Here is a 23,013-nt window from a genome sequence, read left to right on the forward strand (position 1 = left end):
TTCCACAGCTAGCTGGCCTGCATGGATGGGCTTTGGTTACTATATCTCCACAGGTGCTGTGTTGTGCATTCCCCCCTGTAGCCAGCCAGCTCTGTTGGTGGCAGCGCATGGAGAAACACTGGAATGTGTTACCTAGGGAGGTGGTAGAATCTCCTTCCTTAGAGGTTTTTAAGGTCAGGCTTGACAAAGCCCTGGCTGGGATGATTTAACTGGGACTTGGTCCTGCTTCGAGCAGGGGGTTGGACTAGATGACCTTCTGGGGTCCCTTCCAACCCTGATATTCTATGATTCTATGATTCTATGGAGGATTACAGCCAGAAAATAATAGACTTGCCTGACTCCCAGTCCCATATCCAGACCATGTTGTCTCTCCAGACCTTACAGGGAAAACTTCACTGTGGAGGTTAGTTGGGGGGTTTCCACCTCACTAACTGAAGCTGAGTCTTACAGTGAATGTGCTGACAGACCCCGATTCCAGTGGGCCCAATACTAATACTCCATGTATTTAAAACACTGAAAATTTAACAGTATCCATTGAGCAAATGATTCCCAGGAAGTTCCTCATTTAATAATACAGGAAAACTAGCATTCAAATCACTTTGAGAAAAGATATTTTCTGTGCTCTTGTATTAACAGATGCAAAGCCCATTAACATTTGACAGCAAGTGAAAAGATTGGCCAGTTGATTTCTAAATGTCATAGAAATTCCTGAATAATTTAATGAGACAATAGACCCCTGTGGTACAAGAACTTTGCAATTGTTCCTCTCTTAGCGATGCTAGTTCATTATTCTAGTTACTTCAGGCATTTTATATAAGAAAACTTGTTGATTGTTAAGTTCTTGCCTGTTCATTTTTGGATTTCCCTCTGGGACAAATCCTGCAGCCCTTTCACTGACAGGAGCCAGAGAAAACTCCCACTGACCTCTGTGTATATTCTGCCTGTTTGGTTTTTTTGTTGTTGTTTTTAAAGAAATCCTTATGATATTTAGTATAGCAGCTGACCTTCTGCTAATATCTGTTCGGGGATATGCTCTCTGTGATTGGGTATACTGTCTCTTTAAAGTCAGAGGGGGGAGCTTGGGGGCCACATAACCCCCATTCCAGGAGTTCTCTGGCAGACAGGCAGATACTGGGAGACCGCAAGTGGTCACAGGGTAAAAATGGTTTTTTTTGGAAAATCTAAGGTTACTAATCTTTCTAGGGCCTCGAACCAGGAGCTTTGTAGCATAGAACAGGGCAGCCCTGTCTCCTCTCTCAGCCAATCAGGACACAATCTGGGAAGGAGGCCAGTATAGAATCTACCTATTCCTTCATCATGGGAAGGACCCTGGTTGGAAGAGAGTTACTTGCCTTCTAGCTTCTCCACAGCTTGGAAGAAGATGGAGCTTGTTTGACTATGCCTCTAAAATTTGGGGGACTATTGAAAACCCCACCCAAGTAGGAACGCTTGAGGGGGAGAGATGGACAAATGCTGTAGGGCTTTTGTTCCAGGTTTTTTTTTTGTTGGGAGAATTCAGTTTGTTGCTAGTCTGGGCAGAGTTGGGTGTGAGGAATGCAATCATAGAACCATAGAAGATTAGGGTTGGAAGAGACCTCAGGAGGTCAGCTAGTCCAATCCCCTGCTCAAAGCAGGACCAACTGTAATGGGCCAGCTGGAAGAAGCTGGCTCAGGCTTGTTGCCTAAATGAGGAGTGAAAACTCCCTGGGAAAAATACTGTGTGTGTGTGGCATGTTGTAGGATGCCCAGTCAGTCATTATCAGTAACTTTCAAAGCAATGAAGAGACTCCAAGGAGAGGGCTTGCCATACTCCCTGTTTTAGGCCCTCATTCGCCAAGGTACTTAGGTATGTGCCTAGCTTTTAGCACATGAGAAATCCTATTGAATTCAATGGGACTATTCATGAGTTTTAAGGTGGGTAAATACTTAAAAGCCTTGCTGAATTAGACATTACACACCTTCTTAATGCCCCAAAAATGCAACTTAAAAATTCAACATCTTTTTATTGATCCATGCATGAATCTCCATGCTGGGGGTAAAAAAGGGAGAGTTCTCTGGAGGTTAAAAAAAAACAGTGGCAGGATGTAATCACGATATGCAGGTCCAGTTATACCACGTGGACCCTAGAAGGGTAAGTCTTCTATTTCTGGTGGTCTTTGAATGAGAAGTCTGATGGTGGGGCTTCTATCAGCCCTAGGAATGGCTATGAGTGTTTGATTCAGCACAGAGTTGACCCCCTCTACTCGCTTGCCAGGATAGCATTGCCATATCTCTACAAAAAATGCTCATCTGGCAAACAAATGGAATAGTAACATGAACCCCAGTGGGACTTTTTGCCTCAATATAAAGCAATTAGCTAGTTACCTGAGATGAAGGTTCATTAGTGTTCAGGTGCAGCATGAGTGAGTTCTCTTGCTCTTGGGTCACACAAGAAATGAACGTTTGAAAACAATTTAATAGAGTTAAATGTTTAATTCTGGAGTATGGGAGATTCAGCGTTGATTTTAAAAAACTTGTTTTCCCCACTTTCAGCACCAATGAGACCAGCCCTTGCTATGTAGGGCTTGTCAAAATGGAGACATCCAGGAAAGTTAATTCAGCTGGACCAAAGTGGATTCATTAAATTTCTGTGTGGTCACTCTCCTTCACAATTAAAAGAGGGTGTTCACACAACGGTTTAATGTAATGTAACTAATCCACTTCAAATTCATACCTTTAGTCAATTTGAATTAATGTTGTCTCCACGTGGACAAACCCTTAGATATCTAATTGTTTGAAACGGGCTCTTGTGGGTATTTCGACATCTGAGTAACAGCAATTGTGCCTCTGCATTACTGAGTGCAAAGTTGCACCCCTTAAAATGGTGGACTTCAAAATGAAGGCTGGGCTGAAAATAAAGTGCTATGAGAATAGTGCCATACGGGATACATTAAGAGAAAAGATTTTTTTTAAAAAAAAAATCAATCTAGCTATGGTTTGTTTATCTTTATTTTATTAAGGGTAGTATTTTTCAAAAGCACTCAGCATTAGCCTAGCTTTGCTTATTGGTCATAATTTAAATGGGAGTGGAACTATCTCAACTTTGAGCTCTTTTGAAAAATCCCACATTAAATGATGTATTACATAGATTAGTATGGTTAGACCTCAAATTACAGCATTTCATCCTCTACGTCCATAGAAAGAGCTGCACAATGTGACCATGGTGAGCTCTTAGGTATTACCGTAGGAAGTGCTTTCAGTAAGGCCGAGGATTGTTCCTGCAGACTTGGTTAAAGCAAGAGCTACTCCCATGAAAATCTCTCTGAGTTACTTACGAATGCTGGTGTAATTCATGCATTCCTCTGGTGGAGGTGACAGGGCTTCAACCCAAGAGTTATAGAGCCTGAGACAAAATGCAAAAGAGTCCCACCTGTTCCAGTTTACAGCCCATTCTCTCTCCTCTCTGTTATTTCCCCCTGCTCTTCACACTCTCTGTTGATTCTGTTCTCTAGGGAGACTAAGGGATCTTCTCTGCCCTTCCTCAGAGGTCAGGGAAGAGGGAGCAGCAGGCATCTTCTGCTGTGGATGCCAACAGGTGGATGGGAATCCTCCTCCTATTGGACTTGATCCTCTTCCCACTGAAGTCAATAACAAAACTGTCATTGACTACAATGGAGTAGGGTCAAGCCTATTGGCAGGAGGGTTCTCCTCTCCTGGCCTATTGAGAAAATAGACCTGACACAGCTGCTGGGCATTCATGCCTTGGTCCCAGCCCTTCTCTTTGCTTTTCCCTGGGCACAGGACCCTCCCCTGCCACTCTGAAACTTACTTGAAGAGGATCCAGGGGGAAGAGACGCATGGAATAGAGCGAGCCTGGAAGAGGAGTCTGGTAGCGACCTGCATGACACTACAAGACCGCTTTAAAAAAAACCCATATATTTCATCAGGGCCCCCTGCTAAACCCAGGGACTAGGACAGTGTTAGTGGTGAAAGAGTCTAGTTGGCCATAATTTGGCATTCAGTAAACATACAAAACTAGTGTAACTGGCACACAAAGAGGCTATGGCGGGCAATGAGAAGGAAGCAGAAGGGCAGGGCCCTGCTTTACCTTATAGTCTTATTTTTCTGGGGTATTATCCTCCCCTTCCATCTTCTATATGTGCGTTGCCCATGTTTTGCACACCTGTTGAAAGCCATAAGGGTGTAAATTGCACCACTTCATCACTTAACCTCCAGATACTGTTAGGCGTTAATATTGAGTGACTCTCTTGCACTAGTATTTCAGTTTCACATGAGCTAAAATTAAACTTACGCTCATGCAGAGACATTGATTGCAACCCTCTAGCTGTGATGTGACCTTCACTTTCAGGTTCAACATCAGAGGAAGTGCAAGCAGCATGAGTAGGTTCCGGACCGCGATCTCATACGTTTGAACTTGAAGGATAAAACTGGTAGGACAGCGCTTTTAGGTCATAATGACAGCACTGTTTACTGTTTGTCAGGTACTCTTCATTTTAATTGGCAGACACGGCAGCACACATTTTCCCAGCGAACCAATCTACGTGAGTGATGATGGCATTTTTTTGTTTAGCTATTGATAACTGTGCCTCTGTAGCCTTAGTACAAATCTACAAGGTTTTATTTGGGGGGAGGGAGGGGAAATATCTTATTTTTAAGTAAGTGAGAAGCAGAATGAGGAGTGTATGGCAAACGTAAGCAGTGGCATATTGTTAGCAACAGAAATGGTGCAAAATATTCATGAAGAAATGGCAAGCCTCAATTAAAGTGTGGGGAAACGTGTCACCAGCCCAGGAAAGAATCAGTGCCATGCAAAAATCTGTCTGAGGTCCTTGCCTCAGTGCACAGTTTATTCAAACACACAAACTCAAGAAGTAACACAAAACAAAGCAATTCCCCTGACCGTAGCAAGCTGTAGTCCCCAGAGGCCACAGAAAAAGCCTTTTCAGCCATCCCTCCCCAGAGGACAAGTCCCTTCCTTAAATCCCCTGTTGAGTCATGTGAAAGGCAGGCAGCCCTTATTATTATTTATTTGTATCCTGTCACATAGGGACTTGCATTTTTGTTCTGGAGTAAAATAGTATAGTTCCCTTGATGTTAATAGAGCAGTGCTGATTTACACGCTTTGTTTTAAATTGAACACAACTGGCCAATTTTGCAGGTCGGGGGAGGGAAACATTTTGCAAATTTCTGCTAAAAAATAGGCCTGCTTTTGCGTAAAAAGAGGCCATTATCATTCAATGATCCCTGTTTTGATCAAAAAACTTTCTTCTGGTGTAACTAAAATCAGACCTGTCCCAAATCTGTTCATGAGTTTGAACTTCTCATATTCCATTTCACTACTCAGCAATGTTTGCCTTTTCTACTGGCTTCCAATTTCCCCGATTTAATTGGAAAATGACATCTTCAGGAAGTGCGTTATTGTGTAGGTTGATGTCTCCTTGCACCTCAGATATCTCATTCTAGATGCTGAGAGGCTATTATACAATCCTCGCCCACAGTCATCCTATTCAGAATGTTTTAACACATGTATCCCATAACATATCCTGAATATAGGCATTGCTTCATGTCCACCTGTAGATATGAATATACCAGGGGAAAAACATCTGATAATGAATAGTAGGTTCTATCCACATTCAGTCCCAAACAGGAATCTAATACAAGGTTGAAACTGAATGATTTAAAAGAATTGAGCAGTATCTCTAGACTTGACAAAAATTAGACTAATGGAAGGATATTTTTTTATGCTGCTTATTCTGAGATATTAGATGTACTGTGCATTACCTTTTTTAGATGATTTATTGACTGAGGTTTTAAAGCTGGACTCAATTTATATCTAATCAAATAAACAAATTTCATACACAGAAATCTTGCTAAAGGTATTTTGGGTCAGAGTCACAGCTAGGGCAAGTTAGCAAGTCAATGTAGCTATGCCAGTTTATACAAGCTGCATATCTGGCCCATTTTGATCAAAAGGGAGGTTGTCAAGATAAAAATCTATTGTTTTTTGTTTTGTTTTAAAAAACCCAACTTTCCTGTGGTCCCGGTAACACCTTAAGATTGTTAAAACAAACGTACTTAAAAATATAATTTACTTTTCATCATCCTTGCTTTTTCTCTAAATTGAGTGAAATTCATAAACAATGGAACTAAACTGTCAATTTCAATTTTATGTTTCTTAAATTTCACTTTTTTGATTCTCCTATATGACTAGCAAAATACTAAAGGTTTCCCACTCTGCAGGTGAGTAGCTGAACTTTAAAAAAACAAAAACAAAAACAGGCCTTTTAACTGGACTTTAGAACATTCACACACAATATTGCCATTTCTACTGGATTTTGTAGCGACCCAACATATTGGTTCTATAAATTGACGTTCATGTAAATAAAATCCATCAAACCGTCTTTGAAACTTGCTTGTATGCCAAGTACAATATTATGAGAGATTTCTTATATTTCCATAGAAGCACTTTAATCTGAGTCATTTATTTCTCTAAAGACTCTAACTGTGGTGTTCTGCATGATAAGCAGTGTAAAAATTACAGGTTTTGGAAATAAGATTAATTCTGTTTCAAGAAAATACTTCATCATAACATTGATTGTTTCAATGAAACAGCTGATCACTTTATCCAAAGGCTGCTAAGTCCTATTAAAGGTAAAATTAGTTGTCAAATGAGATTTGGATTTCCATGTTTTATTTTCTCAGTTTCAGAAAACAAGAACCTGTTTTGTGGCTATGCATCGGGATTTATTTCCAAATATTAACAATTCGGGGGTGCGAGGGGAAGAGTGGTTGGTGGCTTTGGTCTTTTGTTGCTGGGTTGGTTTTTTTTGTGGTGGGTATTGTAGTCATGCATGTTTAATCACATAAGTGCTAGGCTGGTTTAGCAGTGCATAAGTGATTACTTCTGGTGAAATCCTGCCTGCTTCCCCACCCCCTCAACATCCAGGAAACAGGTAGAAGGCTAACCAGCAGTGAAGCTGCTGATGTGGTTCTGCTGTGCAAGGAGCAGGTAGGACTGGAAGCCCTCTCAGGTCTGCATCCATTACAAAGATGTTCTCTCGAGTGGAACTATCCTAGCAAGCAGGAGATATGGGCTGTGGTTGGCATATCCTCAACTGGGTGACTCCTCTGGCCAAACTGTGCTCCTTGTAGAGAATGTGCAGCAATTCGTCACCAGGGTTAGTTGCCAAGTAGCTTCACTGCTGCTCCAGGGCAGGAGAGGGGAGGACTCTGTTCTCTCCAGTCTCTGCAGAAGTCCTCCATGCACATCCCATTTCTGCAAGGGGCCCGGGACTGGACCCTCAGGTATTTGTAATTAAAATGTGTAACCTCATAAACATGAACTTTTAATCTGAACTATACTGGAAGGAAACTAAATGAGTTAAGGGATTAGAAAGGAGATTTGAGAGATTTGCATAGCCACAGCACTGCTTTGGCATGCAACCAAATTCTACCTGTCTTTACTTAAGATTTGAGTCCACAGGTACTTGACTTCATTGGGAAAAGCATGTAGGGTCTTGTATCAGGATCTGGCCCTATATCTTGGTATGGAGGGTCGCAGATGTACGTGTGAACTACATCTCCAAAAGAAGAGAGAGGATATTAAATTAAGGTCATTTGTCCTGAGAAGGAGGTGTGGGGGGATAAGAAAAACTTACACAAGAGTCCTTCTTAGAATTGGCTCCAGACTCTTCAGCATTCTTGTTTCAGCCCACTATAAAGGTATCTTTATCCAGTTTGGACTTGGAACACACACAAATGTCAGAGGGATGTTGTAGTCTGGGGCTTTGGTCAGGCTTGTATCTACAATGGGTGCACCACCCAATCTGCAGCAGGTTTGGCACACATCATTTCTTCTTGTGCATTTTCCTAATGGCCTGGCACTTTCTTGGAAATGTGAAACTCTGGGAATTTTTACATCATGTATATAATGGCTTTCTACTATAATAGTTTGACCTTTTCAGTATTCAGTGTTTTTGATTCAAGGAACATTTATTCTCCCCTTTCCTCCCAAGTTAAAGGGACTGTACGCAGAAAACTAAGTATATTCTAGAACAATGAGAAGGTCAGAGTTTGACTTCATTAGCATCCTTCACAAAATATCCATTTATCATCATGGTTCATACTGGCCCAGTCTGGTTAGGAGGCATCAAAATGGAAAATGGCACCAAATGAAACCAGTCCCATCGCAGAAGTGTGGCTACAAAGAGAAAGGTACAAAAGCCAGATCTTGTTTCCATTCTAAGCTCATGGTGTCATTTTCTGGCATGGGCGCGGGAGGGTTAAAATTGGATTCAAAACAATATAGCCAGTTGAAGGCGGAAGTGAGTGGGAGACTAGTAAAAGAACTGGGTTCCCTATGTTTCTGAGGGATGAGGAATTCCCTCTCAAGCAAAAATGGCCGATGGCAGCGAGAAAAGATGGCCTGTGCTTTGAAACACTGGAGTGGGATTCAGCAGGCTTGGGTTCAGTTCCTGGCTGTGCCCCAGGTTCCCTGGGTTACGTTCAGGCATGTCATTTAACCACTCTGTGTTTCGGCGTCCTCCTCCATTTCTCCCCCCCTTTGCTTCGCTGTCTGCTTAGTTTATAAGGTCTCTGGGACCAGTGCTATCTCTTGCTGTATATTTATACAATACCTCGCACAACAGGGTCCCCGTCTTGAAGCTTCTAGGAGTTACCATAGTATAAGTAGTAATAATGTCCTTTCCTGAAAAACACCACTGAATGGACTTCCAGTGAAAATTACATTCATCCTTATGTGGAAGGATGCCAAGGCTCACAGGGCTATCTAGTTATCCTAGTGTAAATAAAAGCCCTGATTACTGATATTTATTATATATCACCAGGAGTTCTGTTTGGAATGAACAATAAGTGTGTTTATCCATGAATGATCTTACTAATCATGCAGGCAGTTTACAAACGCCAACCTTTGGCTAGAAATATAGCAAGGGTTTGCTAAATTCACCCAGACATCATCATTAGACTCACAGTGCCAGTTCTTGCCTCCAGGTCTCTGTGAGATTACACAGGCGCAATCAGAGGCTGAATGTGGCTTATAAATATGTCTTCTGTACATCTGTTTTAACAAAATAACTGTAGGGACAACTCTATATTCAATTCCAAATGTAAGCAATTCAGTGTTTATCCATAAAAAGAAAAGGAGTACTTGTGGCACCTTAGAGACTAACCAGTTTATTTGAGCATGAGCTTTCGTGAGCTACAGCTCACTTCATCGGATGCATCCGATGAAGTGAGCTGTAGCTCACGAAAGCTCATGCTCAAATAAACTGGTTAGTCTCTAAGGTGCCACAAGTACTCCTTTTCTTTTTACGAATACAGACTAACACGGCTGTTACTGTGAAACCAGTGTTTATCCAATATCTCCTTCCCCAGCCTCAAGAAAATACCATTTTTCCATGTTAATTCAGAGCATTTAAAGCCCACTGTGACTAGAGATGTAAAACTCAGACAGTTTAAGGCACAGATCCTGCAAATAGCTCCCCGCAAGCAGACTCCTGCACCCACGTAGAGATCCATTGACGTCTATGGAATTCTGCCCAAGCCCAGGAGCTTCCATCCACAAGGAGCTGCTTGCAGGATCTGGACCTTAGTTTGTAAGGGGTCCTGTATATTTTGGGCCAAAGCCGATGAGCCCTTTGGTTTCAATGGGAGCCCTACGTGCAGAGGCCTTGCAAGAGTGGGTGGTTAATTTGTTCTGACTCACTCTCCACATCTTGCTTGTGAATAATAATAATAATAATAAAAAGCTTAGTGAATACTACACATAGTTATGCCTGCTTTCTTGTCACAACCATCTGATAGAAGTGAATATCCATCAGACTCTTTCCCCCTCTGCTTATAGAGTGCATTCACTCATAACTTGACCCAGCTGATTAGAAACACTTGCAAACATCTCATCTAGCCTGGAAAAAGATTGTAATGAAATCAGGCAAAAGCTGAGCTTGATATGAACGTTTTGCAGAGCTCTGCTTCCAGCCTGATTATTCTGCTTTCAGTGGTACTGGGTGCAGAATGGTAATTCCATTTCACAGGGGATTTCAAGACATCCAAATTTTGGTTTTGCTCCTATTGAAAACAAAATTTAAAAAAATTCAAAATTCTGTGTGACACAGAAAAATGGAAATGTCTCATGTCGATAACTTCAGAATAAATTCTTCCTGGTGGGAAGAAAGGGAGCCACGAGTCTAGATGCCTTGGGAGCCATAACTGAGCAGGGAGCCCCAGAGCTTGGGACAACCAGAGCTTTCAGGCTCCCAGCTTCCCTTCAGCCTACCAGATGGATTATCCCACAACAGGGAAACCTGGAAGATTTGGGGTCTGTGACTCTGAAAGCCTGGGCATGTTTTGAAATCTGCCTGGGTTTCAGAGGAACTTACCTAAAAATGAGCTGTCTCCACAGAATATTTCGATTCTGATGAATCAGCAAACTGAAGAAAAAAATTAATTTTTCCAACTTGCTCTAGTTTTCAGTTAGATCAGGAGTAACTAATGAATTAGTCTCATTTTAAGTGGGAGGAGAATCAGGGTTCATTTTGTGTCTCACTTGCTCCTTGTTCCAGGCTCTACCAAAGAGCAACGTGACTTTTCTTTCGTAAATTCAGGCCATCATATTGTGAATGTCAACCAGAAGCAGCGGCTGCAATTGTATTTCATAGCTCAGGAGAGCTTAAGCAACATGACCAGTTCAAAATACTACAAGATATTTCATACTTTCTGATGGATCATGCTAAAAGGAATACATTTAAAAAAAAAAAAAGCACTGGCCAGATTACAGGGGCTCAACTCCTCTGCTGTAAAATGGCAAAATTACCTTAAAAAGGCGTTTGAGTAAATGGCACAAACTAACCTCAATCGTGAAATATCTTTGAAAGTCCTTCCTCATCCCTCATTTAACAGGCATCCAATCCTCAAGTACAGTGTTACTAATAAAAGAGGTGGAGTAGGCATGTTTAAAAATGCAATATTTGTCTCTCACACACTTATCTCCTATTGTAAGCGTAGCAAGGTGCTGTGGCTATTGGAGATACACTAGGCCTGATCGTGTATTTTGAATGCCTCCCACTGTGACTTCCTCACTAGAGCTACAAAACCCTGATATAGGAGCACCAAACTGCCCTAGTTGTTTATCAAGATCGAACATTTGCAACCTACCATAATTCTTTCTTTTTTTTTTTTTTTTTTTAAGGTAGGCATAACATGCTGGAGAACTTTTCCTGTAGAAGAAGAATTGTGGTACAAGATTAGCCCAAGGCACCTCCAAACATTTTCAGAATCTTTAAAGAAGATATACAGATTTTTAACGCCATGCCCCCAGACCGTACTTCATAAAATTAATGCTCTTCAGAACCCACATGCTATGCCCCTGCCCCCCAGGGGAAAAGATGTCAAATACAAGTAGCAAAGAGTGTGCTAATCAACTTCCTTTTCAGTATGGTATTTATTTTTGTGTTGCATGTGCCAAAATTCTATTCCAAAGGATCAAGGGCAAAGAGGATTGTTAACATTACTTATAGTATTTCTATGGAAGGACTAGTGAGGATAATCATATAGAGGGTGAAAGTTTGCTTATTAGAGACAAAAACTTAGGGAAACTATTATGTAAAATCTCTAAGCTCAAGCACATGGCTGGAAGCATATATTTTTTCATTGTACCTTAGGGTTCCAAAACACAGTTTGTCAAATTAGGTTGATCCCATTGTTGTCAGTTTTCCTTTAAATTGGAAATGGTAAAACTGAGAGGATGATTGTCATAAATATAAAGGGAAGGATAAACACCTTTAAAATCCCTCCTGGCCAGAGGAAAAACCCTTTCATCTGTAAAGGATTAAGAAGTTAGGATAACCTCGCTGGCACCTGACCAAAATGACCAATGAGGAGACAAGATACTTTCAAAGCTGGAGGGGGGAGAAACAAAGGGTCTCTCTCCGTCTGTTTGATGTTTTTGCCAGGAACAGAAAAGGAATGGAGTCTTAGAACTTAGTAAGTAATCTAGCTAGAGATGTGTTAGATTCTGTTTTGTTTAAATGGCTGATAAAATACGCTATGCTGAATGGAATGTATATTCCTGTTTTTGTGTCTTTTTTTGTAACTTAAGGTTTTGCCTAGAAGGATTCTCTATGTTTTGAATCTGATTACCCTGTAAGGTATTTACCATCCTAATTTTATAGAGGTGATTCTTTTACTTTTTCTTCAATTAAAATTCTTCTTTTAAGAACCTGATTGCTTTTTCATTGTTCTTAAGATCCAAGGGTTTGGACCTGTGTTCACCTATGCAGATTGGTGAAGATTTTTATCAAGCCTTTCCCAGGAAAGGGGGTGTAGGGTTTGGGAGGGAAAAGACATTTTCAAGTGGGCTCTTTCCCTGTTATATATATGTTAGATGCTTGGTGGTGGCAGCAATAAAGTCCAAGGGCAAAAGGTAAAATAGTTTGTACCTTGGGGAAGTTTTAACCTAAGCTGGTAAAAATAAGCTTAGGGGGTTTTCATGCAGGTCCCCACATCTGTACTCTAGAGTTCAGAGTGGGGAAGGAACCTTGACAGTGATAGTTACTCTTCCGTAGCTTGACTGCAGCCTTAGTAAGATGAATATCTACATGTAAATGGTGAACGTAAGAATGACAATACTGGGTCTGATCAATGGTCCATCTAGTCCTGTCTTCCAACAGTGGCCAATGCCAGATGATTCAAAGGGAACAAACAGAACAGGGCAATCATCAAGTGATCCATCCCCTGCCATCCAATCCCAGCATCTGGCAGTCAGTGGCATAGGGACACCTAGAGCATCCCTGACCATCTTGGCTCTTCAGCATGTGTGCAGTGTGCCCAGTCGTTTAATAGCATCGTCATCAGCCAAGTGAAGAGCTGGTAGTCCCCCGTCAATGTAAGTCAGCAGGCACTCGTCAAGGATATGCGACATAGTTTGAAGTTGACTGCACCCCATCTGAAGAGAGTGCACAATTGCCCTGTCCTGTTTGAAACCGGTTCACGGATGACCACAGGTGCCTTGGCAGGTCAAAACCTAGTGGGCAGATGGTTGGGTAACGAGATCATAGAATCATAGAATATCAGGGTTGGAAGGGACCTCAGAAGGTCATCTAGTCCAACCCCCTGCTCGAAGCAGGACCAATTCCCAGTTAAATCATCCCAGCCAGGGCTTTGTCAAGCCTGACCTTAAAAACCTCTAAGGAAGGAGATTCTACCACCTCCCTAGGTAACGCATTCCAGTGTTTCACCACCCTCTTAGTGAAAAATTTTTTCCTAATATCCAATCTAAACCTCCCCCATTGCAACTTGAGACCATTACTCCTCGTTCTGTCATCTGCTACCATTGAGAACAGTCTAGAGCCATCCTCTTTGGAACCCCCTTTCAGGTAGTTGAAAGCAGCTATCAAATCCCCCCTCATTCTTCTCTTCTGCAGACTAAACAATCCCAGCTCCCTCAGCCTCTCCTCATAAGTCATGTGCTCTAGACCCCTAATCATTTTTGTTGCCCTTCGCTGGACTCTCTCCAATTTATCCACATCCTTCTTGTAGTGTGGGGCCCAAAACTGGACACAGTACTCCAGATGAGGCCTCACCAGTGTCGAATAGAGGGGAACGATCACGTCCCTCGATCTGCTCGCTATGCCCCTACTTATACATCCCAAAATGCCATTGGCCTTCTTGGCAACAAGGGCACACTGCTGACTCATATCCAGCTTCTCGTCCACTGTCACCCCTAGGTCCTTTTCCGCAGAACTGCTGCCTAGCCATTCGGTCCCTAGTCTGTAGCGGTGCATTGGATTTTTCCATCCTAAGTGCAGGACCCTGCACTTATCCTTATTGAACCTCATCAGATTTCTTTTGGCCCAATCCTCCAATTTGTCTAGGTCCTTCTGTATCCTATCCCTCCCCTCCAGCGTATCTGATTGATGATTAATGACTGTCATTGCTGACCACTCGTTATGCCAAGCAGGTTTCATCATCATGTCCTGTGGTGGCATAAGTGACCATAAAGGGCATCTGGAAGACCAGCGAACTGAGGGGTGATTGAAGAGGTCTGAGTACAGAGGCGAGTCTTGGCTAATAGCCATTGATGGACCTATCCTCCATGAATTTATCTAATTCTTTTTTTAATCCAGTTATAGTTTTGGTCTTCACGACATTCCCTGGCAATGAGTTCCATAGGCTGACTGCATTGTGTGAAGTACTTCCTTTTGTTTGTTTTAAACCTGCTGCCTATTAATTTCATTGGGTGACTCCTAGTTCTTGTGGTATACGTAGGGCTGAATAACACTTACTTTCTCTCTTACACCATTCATGGATTTTATAGACTTCTGTCATATCCTCACTTAGTCGTCTCTTTTCCAAGCTGCAAAGTCAGTCTTCTTAATCTCTCTTTATATGGAAACTATTCTATACCCTTAATCATTTTTCTTGCCCTTCTCTGTACCTTTTCCATTTCTAATGTATCTTTTTTGAGATGAGGTGACTAGAACTGCATGCAGTAATCTAGGTGTGGGTATACCATGGATTTATATAGTGGCATTATGATATTTACTGTCTTCTTTCCTAATGGTTCCTAACATTCTGTTAGCGGTTTTTTTGGGTTGGGTTTGTTTGTTTTTTTGACTGCCATTGCTCTTTGAGCAGTTGTTTTCAGAGAGCTATCCATGATGAATGATATGTATAATAAGAAAAAGGGCATACTTTTTCTGTGCAGAAAGCTGGCTGAAAATAGGAAGATTTTGCAAAAAAAAGTCAACATTTTGAAGTTTTCTGTTTTGCATTTTCCATGAAACTTTCAGCAAATTTTTCCATGAAACTTTTGTCAAAGTCATGTTAAAAAGTTTTTGTTTCTCAATACTCCATTTTCAGTCAGAAAATGTATTTTCTGTAAAGCAAGAAATATAACTTTATAAACAGTTGATTAAAAAAATTCAGTAAAAAGTTATGTTTAAAAAAGACATCAGAAAATGTTACAAAAATGAGAAATTTCTGTGAAGTCTACAATTTTTCCTAAAAATGCTGTTTTTGACAAAAAGACCAAAATTGGAAAAAGAAACACTCAAAATTCTGACAAGCTCTACTGCATTCTCTCCAACCCTCCTTTCTTTATTAAGAGATACCATTAACTTAAAACCATGTTAATTTCTTCATACACGAGTTAAGTAATTTCAGGTACTACACCAGCATTTACAATTTCATATCCTATTCTAATAGTAACCATTGTTTCGTGTTTTGTTGCTATGTGAAAAACCCACCCAAATGGAGGAAAATGACTGTACCAGGAAAAAGTGATATCCTGCTTGTTCATAAGGGCCCAGATCCCGAAGGTACTTAGGTGCCTAACTCCCACTGGTTTTAATTAAATCAATGGAAGGTAGGAAATTAAATATCTTGTGAGGATCTGGGCCTTAGAATCCTAAGTCTCATTGACTCTCAGTGAGACTTTAGCTCTTACTCAGTGCACCCAATGTAATTTTAAGTAAATGAGTCCTCCACTGCTCACATGTTTATAGTGACACAAGCTATTTAAGAGCTTTCAAGTGTTTAAGAGCTTTCAGAGCCTAAAGATGCACATCATACAGGTGAGCATAAGATCCACTGATCATTGTGGATTTCCCCCAATGTACACTCAAAAATCTGGCCTAAGACGCTGGCAAATGCCCATAGTAAACAAACCGGAAAAAAAATAGAAATATTTTTCTGGTAATCCTTCAATAATCATCATTTTAGGTCAGTATGTAAATGTCTTTCATGCAAAAGTATCATTTTAAGTGGATGCTGCCCTTTAATTGGAACATTTTACAATAGCTGAATTCACTTCAAAACACCATTGTGAAAGGGATGTGTGGTTTTTCCAGTATAATTTATCACTTGCTAAACTAATTTTATCCCCAAAGAATATTTTTCTGGATATGCGTGGGTAAACATCTGTTTTACTGTGTGACTGTGAAATGTCTGACCAGGATAAAGAAAGTTTTGAAAACTGCATATGGCCAGCCTGGGATTTTTTTATTGTATTATGAGCGAATTGGCAGGCAGAAATCAAGTAACTGATTTTGTCCGTGGAACTGATATAACAATATATTTGCAGGGTCAAGCCGTTGCTCAGCTCTGTTCAACGATCCCCAGTGTTACTGTATTTGGAACAGCTTCCTCTTTCAAGCATGAAGCAATCAAAGATTCAGTAACTCACCTGTTTGACAGAAATGCAGACTATGTCCAAGAAGTAAAGAGGTAAGGATTTTATTTTGATTATCAAGTAGTAGCTAGCAAATTACTATGAAAACAGTGAGTTAAGCATATCTATGAGAACTGAATGAACAGGTTGGTTTTGGAACAATCACAGATCTAATCTGGATGTTCTCTAACTTTCTAATGAAAAGATAATTATAGCAAATCAGTACCTCTCTCTTCCTTTACGATCCAACATGGGCTTTATTGATCATGTTCACATAGATGCCTGCTACAAGCCAAAGGAATTAAATGAAAGAGAACAAAGAACTTGACTGGGGGGGGGATCTAATCTCATATTATTTTCCTGTAACCTGATAGTGAACAGCAATAATAAAAGACTAAGTTGTTTTTAGTAGATTTGGTGCAATTTCTTCTCTTGTGTGATTCTGGCTATCTAGGTTCTTATATTGTGCAAACCACTAGTATCTTGAGTTCTATGGTGTCTGGTTGGATTGTGAATACTTAAAATTTGTCTGTTTGCTTTAAGGTTAGAGTCATTTGGTGGCCTCCTGAAGTTGTCACCTAGGCTTCAGTGCTTCACAAATGCTTGCAGTTTTTTGGGTTAGTCTGATTAGTCTTGGCTGCTAAGGGATATATTTGGCAGGGAAAGTAAAGAAAATCTTCTCTAATTCTAGAAACAAATATTTGATGTTGCTGTTTTCTAATTCTACTTTAAAAATAAAGATGTCTTGACTGCACTGATGCACTATCTCAGTCAGCTGGAGGGAGCAACAGAAATTTCTATGTCCATTGCACATGCATGCACTCCAGTAGCATGTTGTGTGGGTTCTCCATAAGGTTCTCCATAAGGGATGCTGCATCAAAATATATGCAAAGTTTTTAGCTTACATCACCTTGGATTGGGATCAGAGTGGATCTCATAAACTAAGCAGGCTGAGCGCATAGATGGGATGTCCCCAAAAAGAACATAGGCCGCAGGAAGTAGTGTTGGGTATTCGATTGGTGACATGCTTCCTTCTCAAGTCATTGCTGCCACAGTTTGGTGTTGGGGGAAACCATGGGAACTTTTGGAGGAGTGGCTGTTGAAGATCCTGTGGCACTCCTCTGTAAGATCAGGGTGTTTAGTCCCCATATCCTGACATAATTCTAGTGTGAGTAATTACATTGTGCTTCCCACAAGTATTCTCTGCATTGTCAGCTGGATACAGTATTCATCACTCTTTCATCCTACATGGGTTGAATAGTCTGACTACTGCTAAACACCCCTGTGGCAGCTGAAGTTGGTATGCTGGGGTATGCATGTGAGTGCTCTGTATCACCCCCTTAACACCCTTTTTAACTCCCATTAAGTTCAGTGGCAAGACTGTCCCTGACTTCAGGGGGAGTTGAATCGGGACCATAACAAAGGCCTTTTTATATCAGAAGAAAATTTCACTCAACACGACATTTCCTTAGATCAGGAGAAGAGTTGTCTGGCAAAGGGTATCTGCCCAGCACCACCTCCTCAGCCCTGGACTGTTGATAGGACCTCACTTCCCCCGACTGGAAGCTGCTGGGGCTGAATTTGCACTGCCAGTGGGGAGCTGCTGTAGCATGATAGTCCAGCTCCTCTTCACTTCCCTCTGGGAGCAGCTGCAACAGACCAGGAGTCAGCTACCTCCCACTGTACTAGGGCCATTTGAACAAACGGGGAGAAAATGTTCACAGAATTTTTTCACTGTTCAACATTTGAAATTTTGAAGAAAAATTTCATCAGAATTCAAAACCAGCTCCCGTTCCTTATCCATGGGATGCTGACTTCTCCTGTGCTCAACCAGAGGAAGATATAATCTCTTTGGAATGCCCCACTCCCTATTGTGGTAGGTGATCATTGTTCTATTCCAAGGGATTATTACAGTGGAACCCAGTTATAGTGGAGAGAAATTTTGCTACACGGAGTTCATTAAAATGCATGGCAGCACTTTGTAGCTTTCACTGTGGTTTACTACTAGTGGATTTTCCCCTATGATCAGTCCACAGGGTGTGTGATTTGGGGCCATTTGGAATGGAAGGTAAAACGTACATGCAAAATGTTACATTTCCTCTTTAGGAAGACTGCTGTGACTGTGATGGCAGGGTGATGAGTGTGTCACTGAAATGTAGGTGGTAGAGCTGTGGAAAGTCAAAATGTCCATCCCATGGGAAATTCCAATATTTTGAATTTTTGGTTTGGTCTCAAATCAGAAAATGGAAAACGTTGATCTTGCAGAAACTGGATTTTCCATTGGAAAAAACATTTTGATGGAAAATTCCTGACCTGCTCTAGTATCATAGAATCATAGAATCATAGAATATCAGGGTTGGAAGGGACCCCAGAAGGTCATCTAGTCCAACCCCCTGCTCAAAGCAGGACCAAGTCCCAGTTAAATCATCCCAGCCAGGGCTTTGTCAAGCCTGACCTTAAAAACCTCTAAGGAAGGAGATTCTACCACCTCCCTAGGTAACGCATTCCAGTGTTTCACCACCCTCTTAGTGAAAAAGTTTTTCCTAATATCCAATCTAAACCTCCCCCATTGCAACTTGAGACCATTACTCCTCGTTCTGTCATCTGCTACCATTGAGAACAGTCTAGAGCCATCCTCTTTGGAACCCCCTTTCAGGTAGTTGAAAGCAGCTATCAAATCCCCCCTCATTCTTCTCTTCTGCAGACTAAACAATCCCAGCTCCCTCAGCCTCTCCTCATAAGTCATGTGCTCTAGACCCCTAATCATTTTTGTTGCCCTTCGCTGGACTCTTTCCAATTTATCCACATCCTTCTTGTAGTGTGGGGCCCAAAACTGGACACAGTACTCCAGATGAGGCCTCACCAGTGTCGAATAGAGGGGAACGATCACGTCCCTCGATCTGCTCGCTATGCCCCTACTTATACATCCCAAAATGCCATTGGCCTTCTTGGCAACAAGGGCACACTGCTGACTCATAGTAGATAGATGGCTTGGTTGCCAGAGTGCAGTGGCTCTACTTCAAAGCCTGTTTTATATCAAAATCCTGCAGTAACAATGACTGGGATGATGTTTACAATAAAGATACATTCACTGCCCTGATTACATTCTGAAAGGGTACGTTAAGTATCATTAAAAAGAAAAGGAGTACTTGTGGCACCTCGGAGACTAACAAATTTATTTGCGCATAAGCTTTTGTGAGCTACAGCTTCATCCGATGAAGTGAGCTGTAGCTCACGAAAGCTTATGCTCAAATAAATTTGTTAGTCTCTAAGGTGCCACAAGTACTCCTTTTCTTTTTGCGGATACAGACTAACACGGCTGCTACTCTGAAACCTGTCGTTAAGTATCATGTGTTTACAAATGAATGCTCATCAAACTGCCTAACTGTAGAGAAAATTGTGTGCACTGTTTTAGCAGTGCCAATCCCCAGATATTAGAGAGACAAGGTGGGTGAGGAAATATCTTTTATTGGTCCAAGGCCTGTTTGGTGAAAGAGACAAGTTTTTGAGCACACAGAGCTGAGCAGACCTGAAGAAGAACTCTGTGTAGCTCAGTAGCTAAAAAAGATATTACCCACCTGGAGAAATTATTGGCCCACACAAATCAGCAGTGTCTAACTGTTACAGAACTAAGGGAAGAAGTCTTATGTTTTGTGGCTCTTTGTCATGTGTTTCCGGCAGACATTTGAGAGCTGTCTTTCTCTCTCTTTTCTGAGGAAAATGAAAGATTCTTTATAGGTCATAAAGCTTTCTCTGTTCTCCGACTTTGTCTAATTGCAGTTAGGCAATTGCAAGAGGTAGAGTCATCACAAGCTAACAGTTGCTTTTGGGGAGTAGAAACTGTTGACTGCACCTTATGCCTTTGATAGTCCCCAGGGTATAATTATCGTAGAATAATGTACCTGTGGTTTGCATAATTGTTTAATTAAAGAGAACTGGTCAATTATTTACAACTATTAGGGATATTTACTTGGTTATCAAGTAAAATAGCAGGTTTTAGTCAAACTGGAGGCAGGAGCTCACAGGTGTAGTTAGTGCAGAGAAATGTGAAACCAGACTTTGTTACTGGCACCATTAGAGTAACTAATAATTCTCTCTCTTTTCTTAAAATAGCTCCGAATGTTGTCGGGTTATATTTTGCACCTGAAAAAAGAGAGTGGTTTTTTGGCCAGTAAATACTGAGCTATGTTCAGAAATGAATGCAAACAAGGTTATTTATTGGAACCATATAAAAATTCAACTCCTCTGCTGCACAAATTGTAGCCATATTCTGCCCTTGGATTCATGTGGATGGCTCCTATTGACTTCTCTCTAAGCTTGGTTTGACTCAGTGCAGGAACCTCATAGATCAAAAATCCAAAACGGAATTCTGTCCATGTTCTGATGCTTAAAAACATACTATCTAAGGAGAAGTGAGATAGAAAATGACCCGTTTCCCCTTTTTTATTTTGCCTGATGAATTCAGAAGCAGCCCTCCCCTGCCATGTGACACCCATTCACACTCAAATTTATACCCACAACTCCTTCTGGTATGCTGCAATTTTTGAGTAGGCCCTTCCATAGAAGGATCTATTTAGCTATTCAACCCTTGCCAGGCTGAAGAGCGTACGCTGTTCGAATCTGTGCAGCAAAGCCCAAATGAGCACAAACTTTAGGGCTCAGATTCAGTATGAATTGCCTTTGATGAGGAGGTCGATTGTTCTTCTACCAAATGGACAATTCTCTCTTAAACTTGGTTGTAGCTAAATGGAATTCTAACATGACTGGGCCAGGGGACATAGATTGAGCTATGTTGGAACAAGCATTATTTAGCTAGATAAGGAAGTTATGTAAACTAGAGTATGACATTAGATCACTGTTAAAAAACCTCAGCTTCAACCACAATTCTTATCCAGGCTAGAGCATGGTTGTTATAACCATCTATACTGGCTGGCCAAATTATTTTAGGATCCTGGTAGGCCCATGTTGAACCATCAATTGAAAACTCTTAAGATCTATGGAGACAGGGTCAAAACTGTTGAATTGCAGCCCCTGTGGGGTTTGCTGTGTAAAACTGAGTTAGCACAGTGGTTTTCATTGTAGTTTTAATGACTAAAGCCTAGACTGTACCTCTACATGAGAGAAACTGGGTAGGTGGTAAAAAACTCTGTAAGATTCCCCACTGAGTTTCTTTTGAATTCTTCTATCTGGGTGGTTGGATTTGCCCTCTTGTTCATAAAGCAAGGGGTTGACCCCCACCCCACCTCCACGCGCCTTTGAATCCTCCAAATTAATGTGCAAGATGCAATGGAGCTCAGGATGCCCCAGTTCTGCCCCATGCATCTAGGGTGCCTCCAACCCCACTGGGAACTCCCTGACCCCCCCGCCCCCATGAGCCTCTGAATGCCTCCATGATGCCCCTTTAATGCTTAAAGTAGTTTTCACATTGAAGAGGGGACAATACAGCTCAAGGCTGTATTCTTTACTACAATACGCATTCCACCAGCCTATGCATGGATACCCAAACCCATGGAGGGGTCTCCACAGAGACTAGGGCAGGAGTGATGGTACCCTGTGCCACCCTCCACAAAAAAAGAGGAGACCCACCCATGGATGATTCCTTCCATGTACACAGGTGAATTGTATACAATTTGGCTCCAAGTGAAGTTACTATCTGGCACCAGCACTATAAATCTTTTTGTACCCTAACTTATTTAGGTTCTTATGACAACTGTGAGTGCCTGCCATCATTATCAGGAGTTACAAATGTAATATTTGTTTCTAGTGTGGAAACTATAGATTTCAAGTTTCCCTCTGAATCTGCATGGGGGATGAATCAAAGTGTATCATGTAGAATTATTTGCTTCCCTGAAGAAATTCACATCTAACAGCTGTTTTTATAAGCACCAATACATCCCCATGTGTCTGAGGATAGACTCAGCCCTTAGTCACCTGAGTAGCATTTTTGCACTGGATTGTCATCTCACACTGGCTTCCCACTAGTGTAACTATTGACCTCAGTGAAGTTACTCTTGATCTACACTGGTGTGAGAAAAGAATTGAGACTGTTGACTTGAATGAAACATGAAGAGGATTGGGCTGTATTGTGAGCAAACACTCCTCAGCACTTCTGCTGCATGGTCGATATCTTCTATGAAGTAGACCAATGCTGTTATTACATTCAGTTGTTCATTCCCATGATCCGTGCTCTAGTCTTTCACAGGCCTCTCTGATCTGCATAAACACTTCTTGATTGATTTTCATAACCTCCCTATTTTAGATTCCCATCTTGCCCTGTAAAATAGTTGTAGTGATTAAATAATGATTTTCTCTCTCCCCCCCCCATTCACATAGTCTCTGTGCCAGAGATTAACAACATATAATTTCTACCTTCTCATGTTCTGCTTCTTTCCCTCAGTTGTTCTGGTTACAACACTGTTGCTCAGATAGATAAACATATTTTTATCATCCTGTAATATACTATCCCAGTCGAATCTCAATTAAGCCAAACTTCTCTTTCCTCCATAATTATCTGTACCACCTATAGCATTCTGACCACTCCACTATACTCTTCTTCCTCATTCATTTTTCCAGAAGAAAGAAATAAACAAAAATCGTGTAAAGGTAACCAATCATTTACTAAACACTTGGCTTTCTTTGACGCAACTCCTTTCCCATCTCACATATGTATGTTTAGTTCAGGCCAGATTCTGACATCTTTACTCACATTGAGTAGTATGTTACTCCACAAATAGCCCCATTAACTTCAATGAGATTGATTGTGGAGTAAGATACTACTTAACATGTCTGTGTGTGGCAGGGCTGAGACTCTAGGCCAAGTTTTTCAA

General features: G+C 41.3%; 1 protein-coding gene across 1 annotated transcript in view; it reads left to right on the plus strand.

The window, feature by feature from the left end:
- Window positions 1–23,013, plus strand: part of VAT1L (vesicle amine transport 1 like) — a 92,399-nt gene that overhangs the window by 17,849 nt on the left and 51,537 nt on the right. Inside the window, exon 4 of the mRNA XM_007059252.4 lies at window positions 16,100–16,242. Coding sequence (XP_007059314.2) covers window positions 16,100–16,242 — 143 coding nt within the window. The remainder of the gene's footprint in view (window positions 1–16,099; window positions 16,243–23,013) is intronic.

The sequence above is a fragment of the Chelonia mydas genome, chromosome 12 (assembly GCF_015237465.2).
Source record: "Chelonia mydas isolate rCheMyd1 chromosome 12, rCheMyd1.pri.v2, whole genome shotgun sequence".
Taxonomy (NCBI): domain Eukaryota; kingdom Metazoa; phylum Chordata; order Testudines; family Cheloniidae; genus Chelonia; species Chelonia mydas.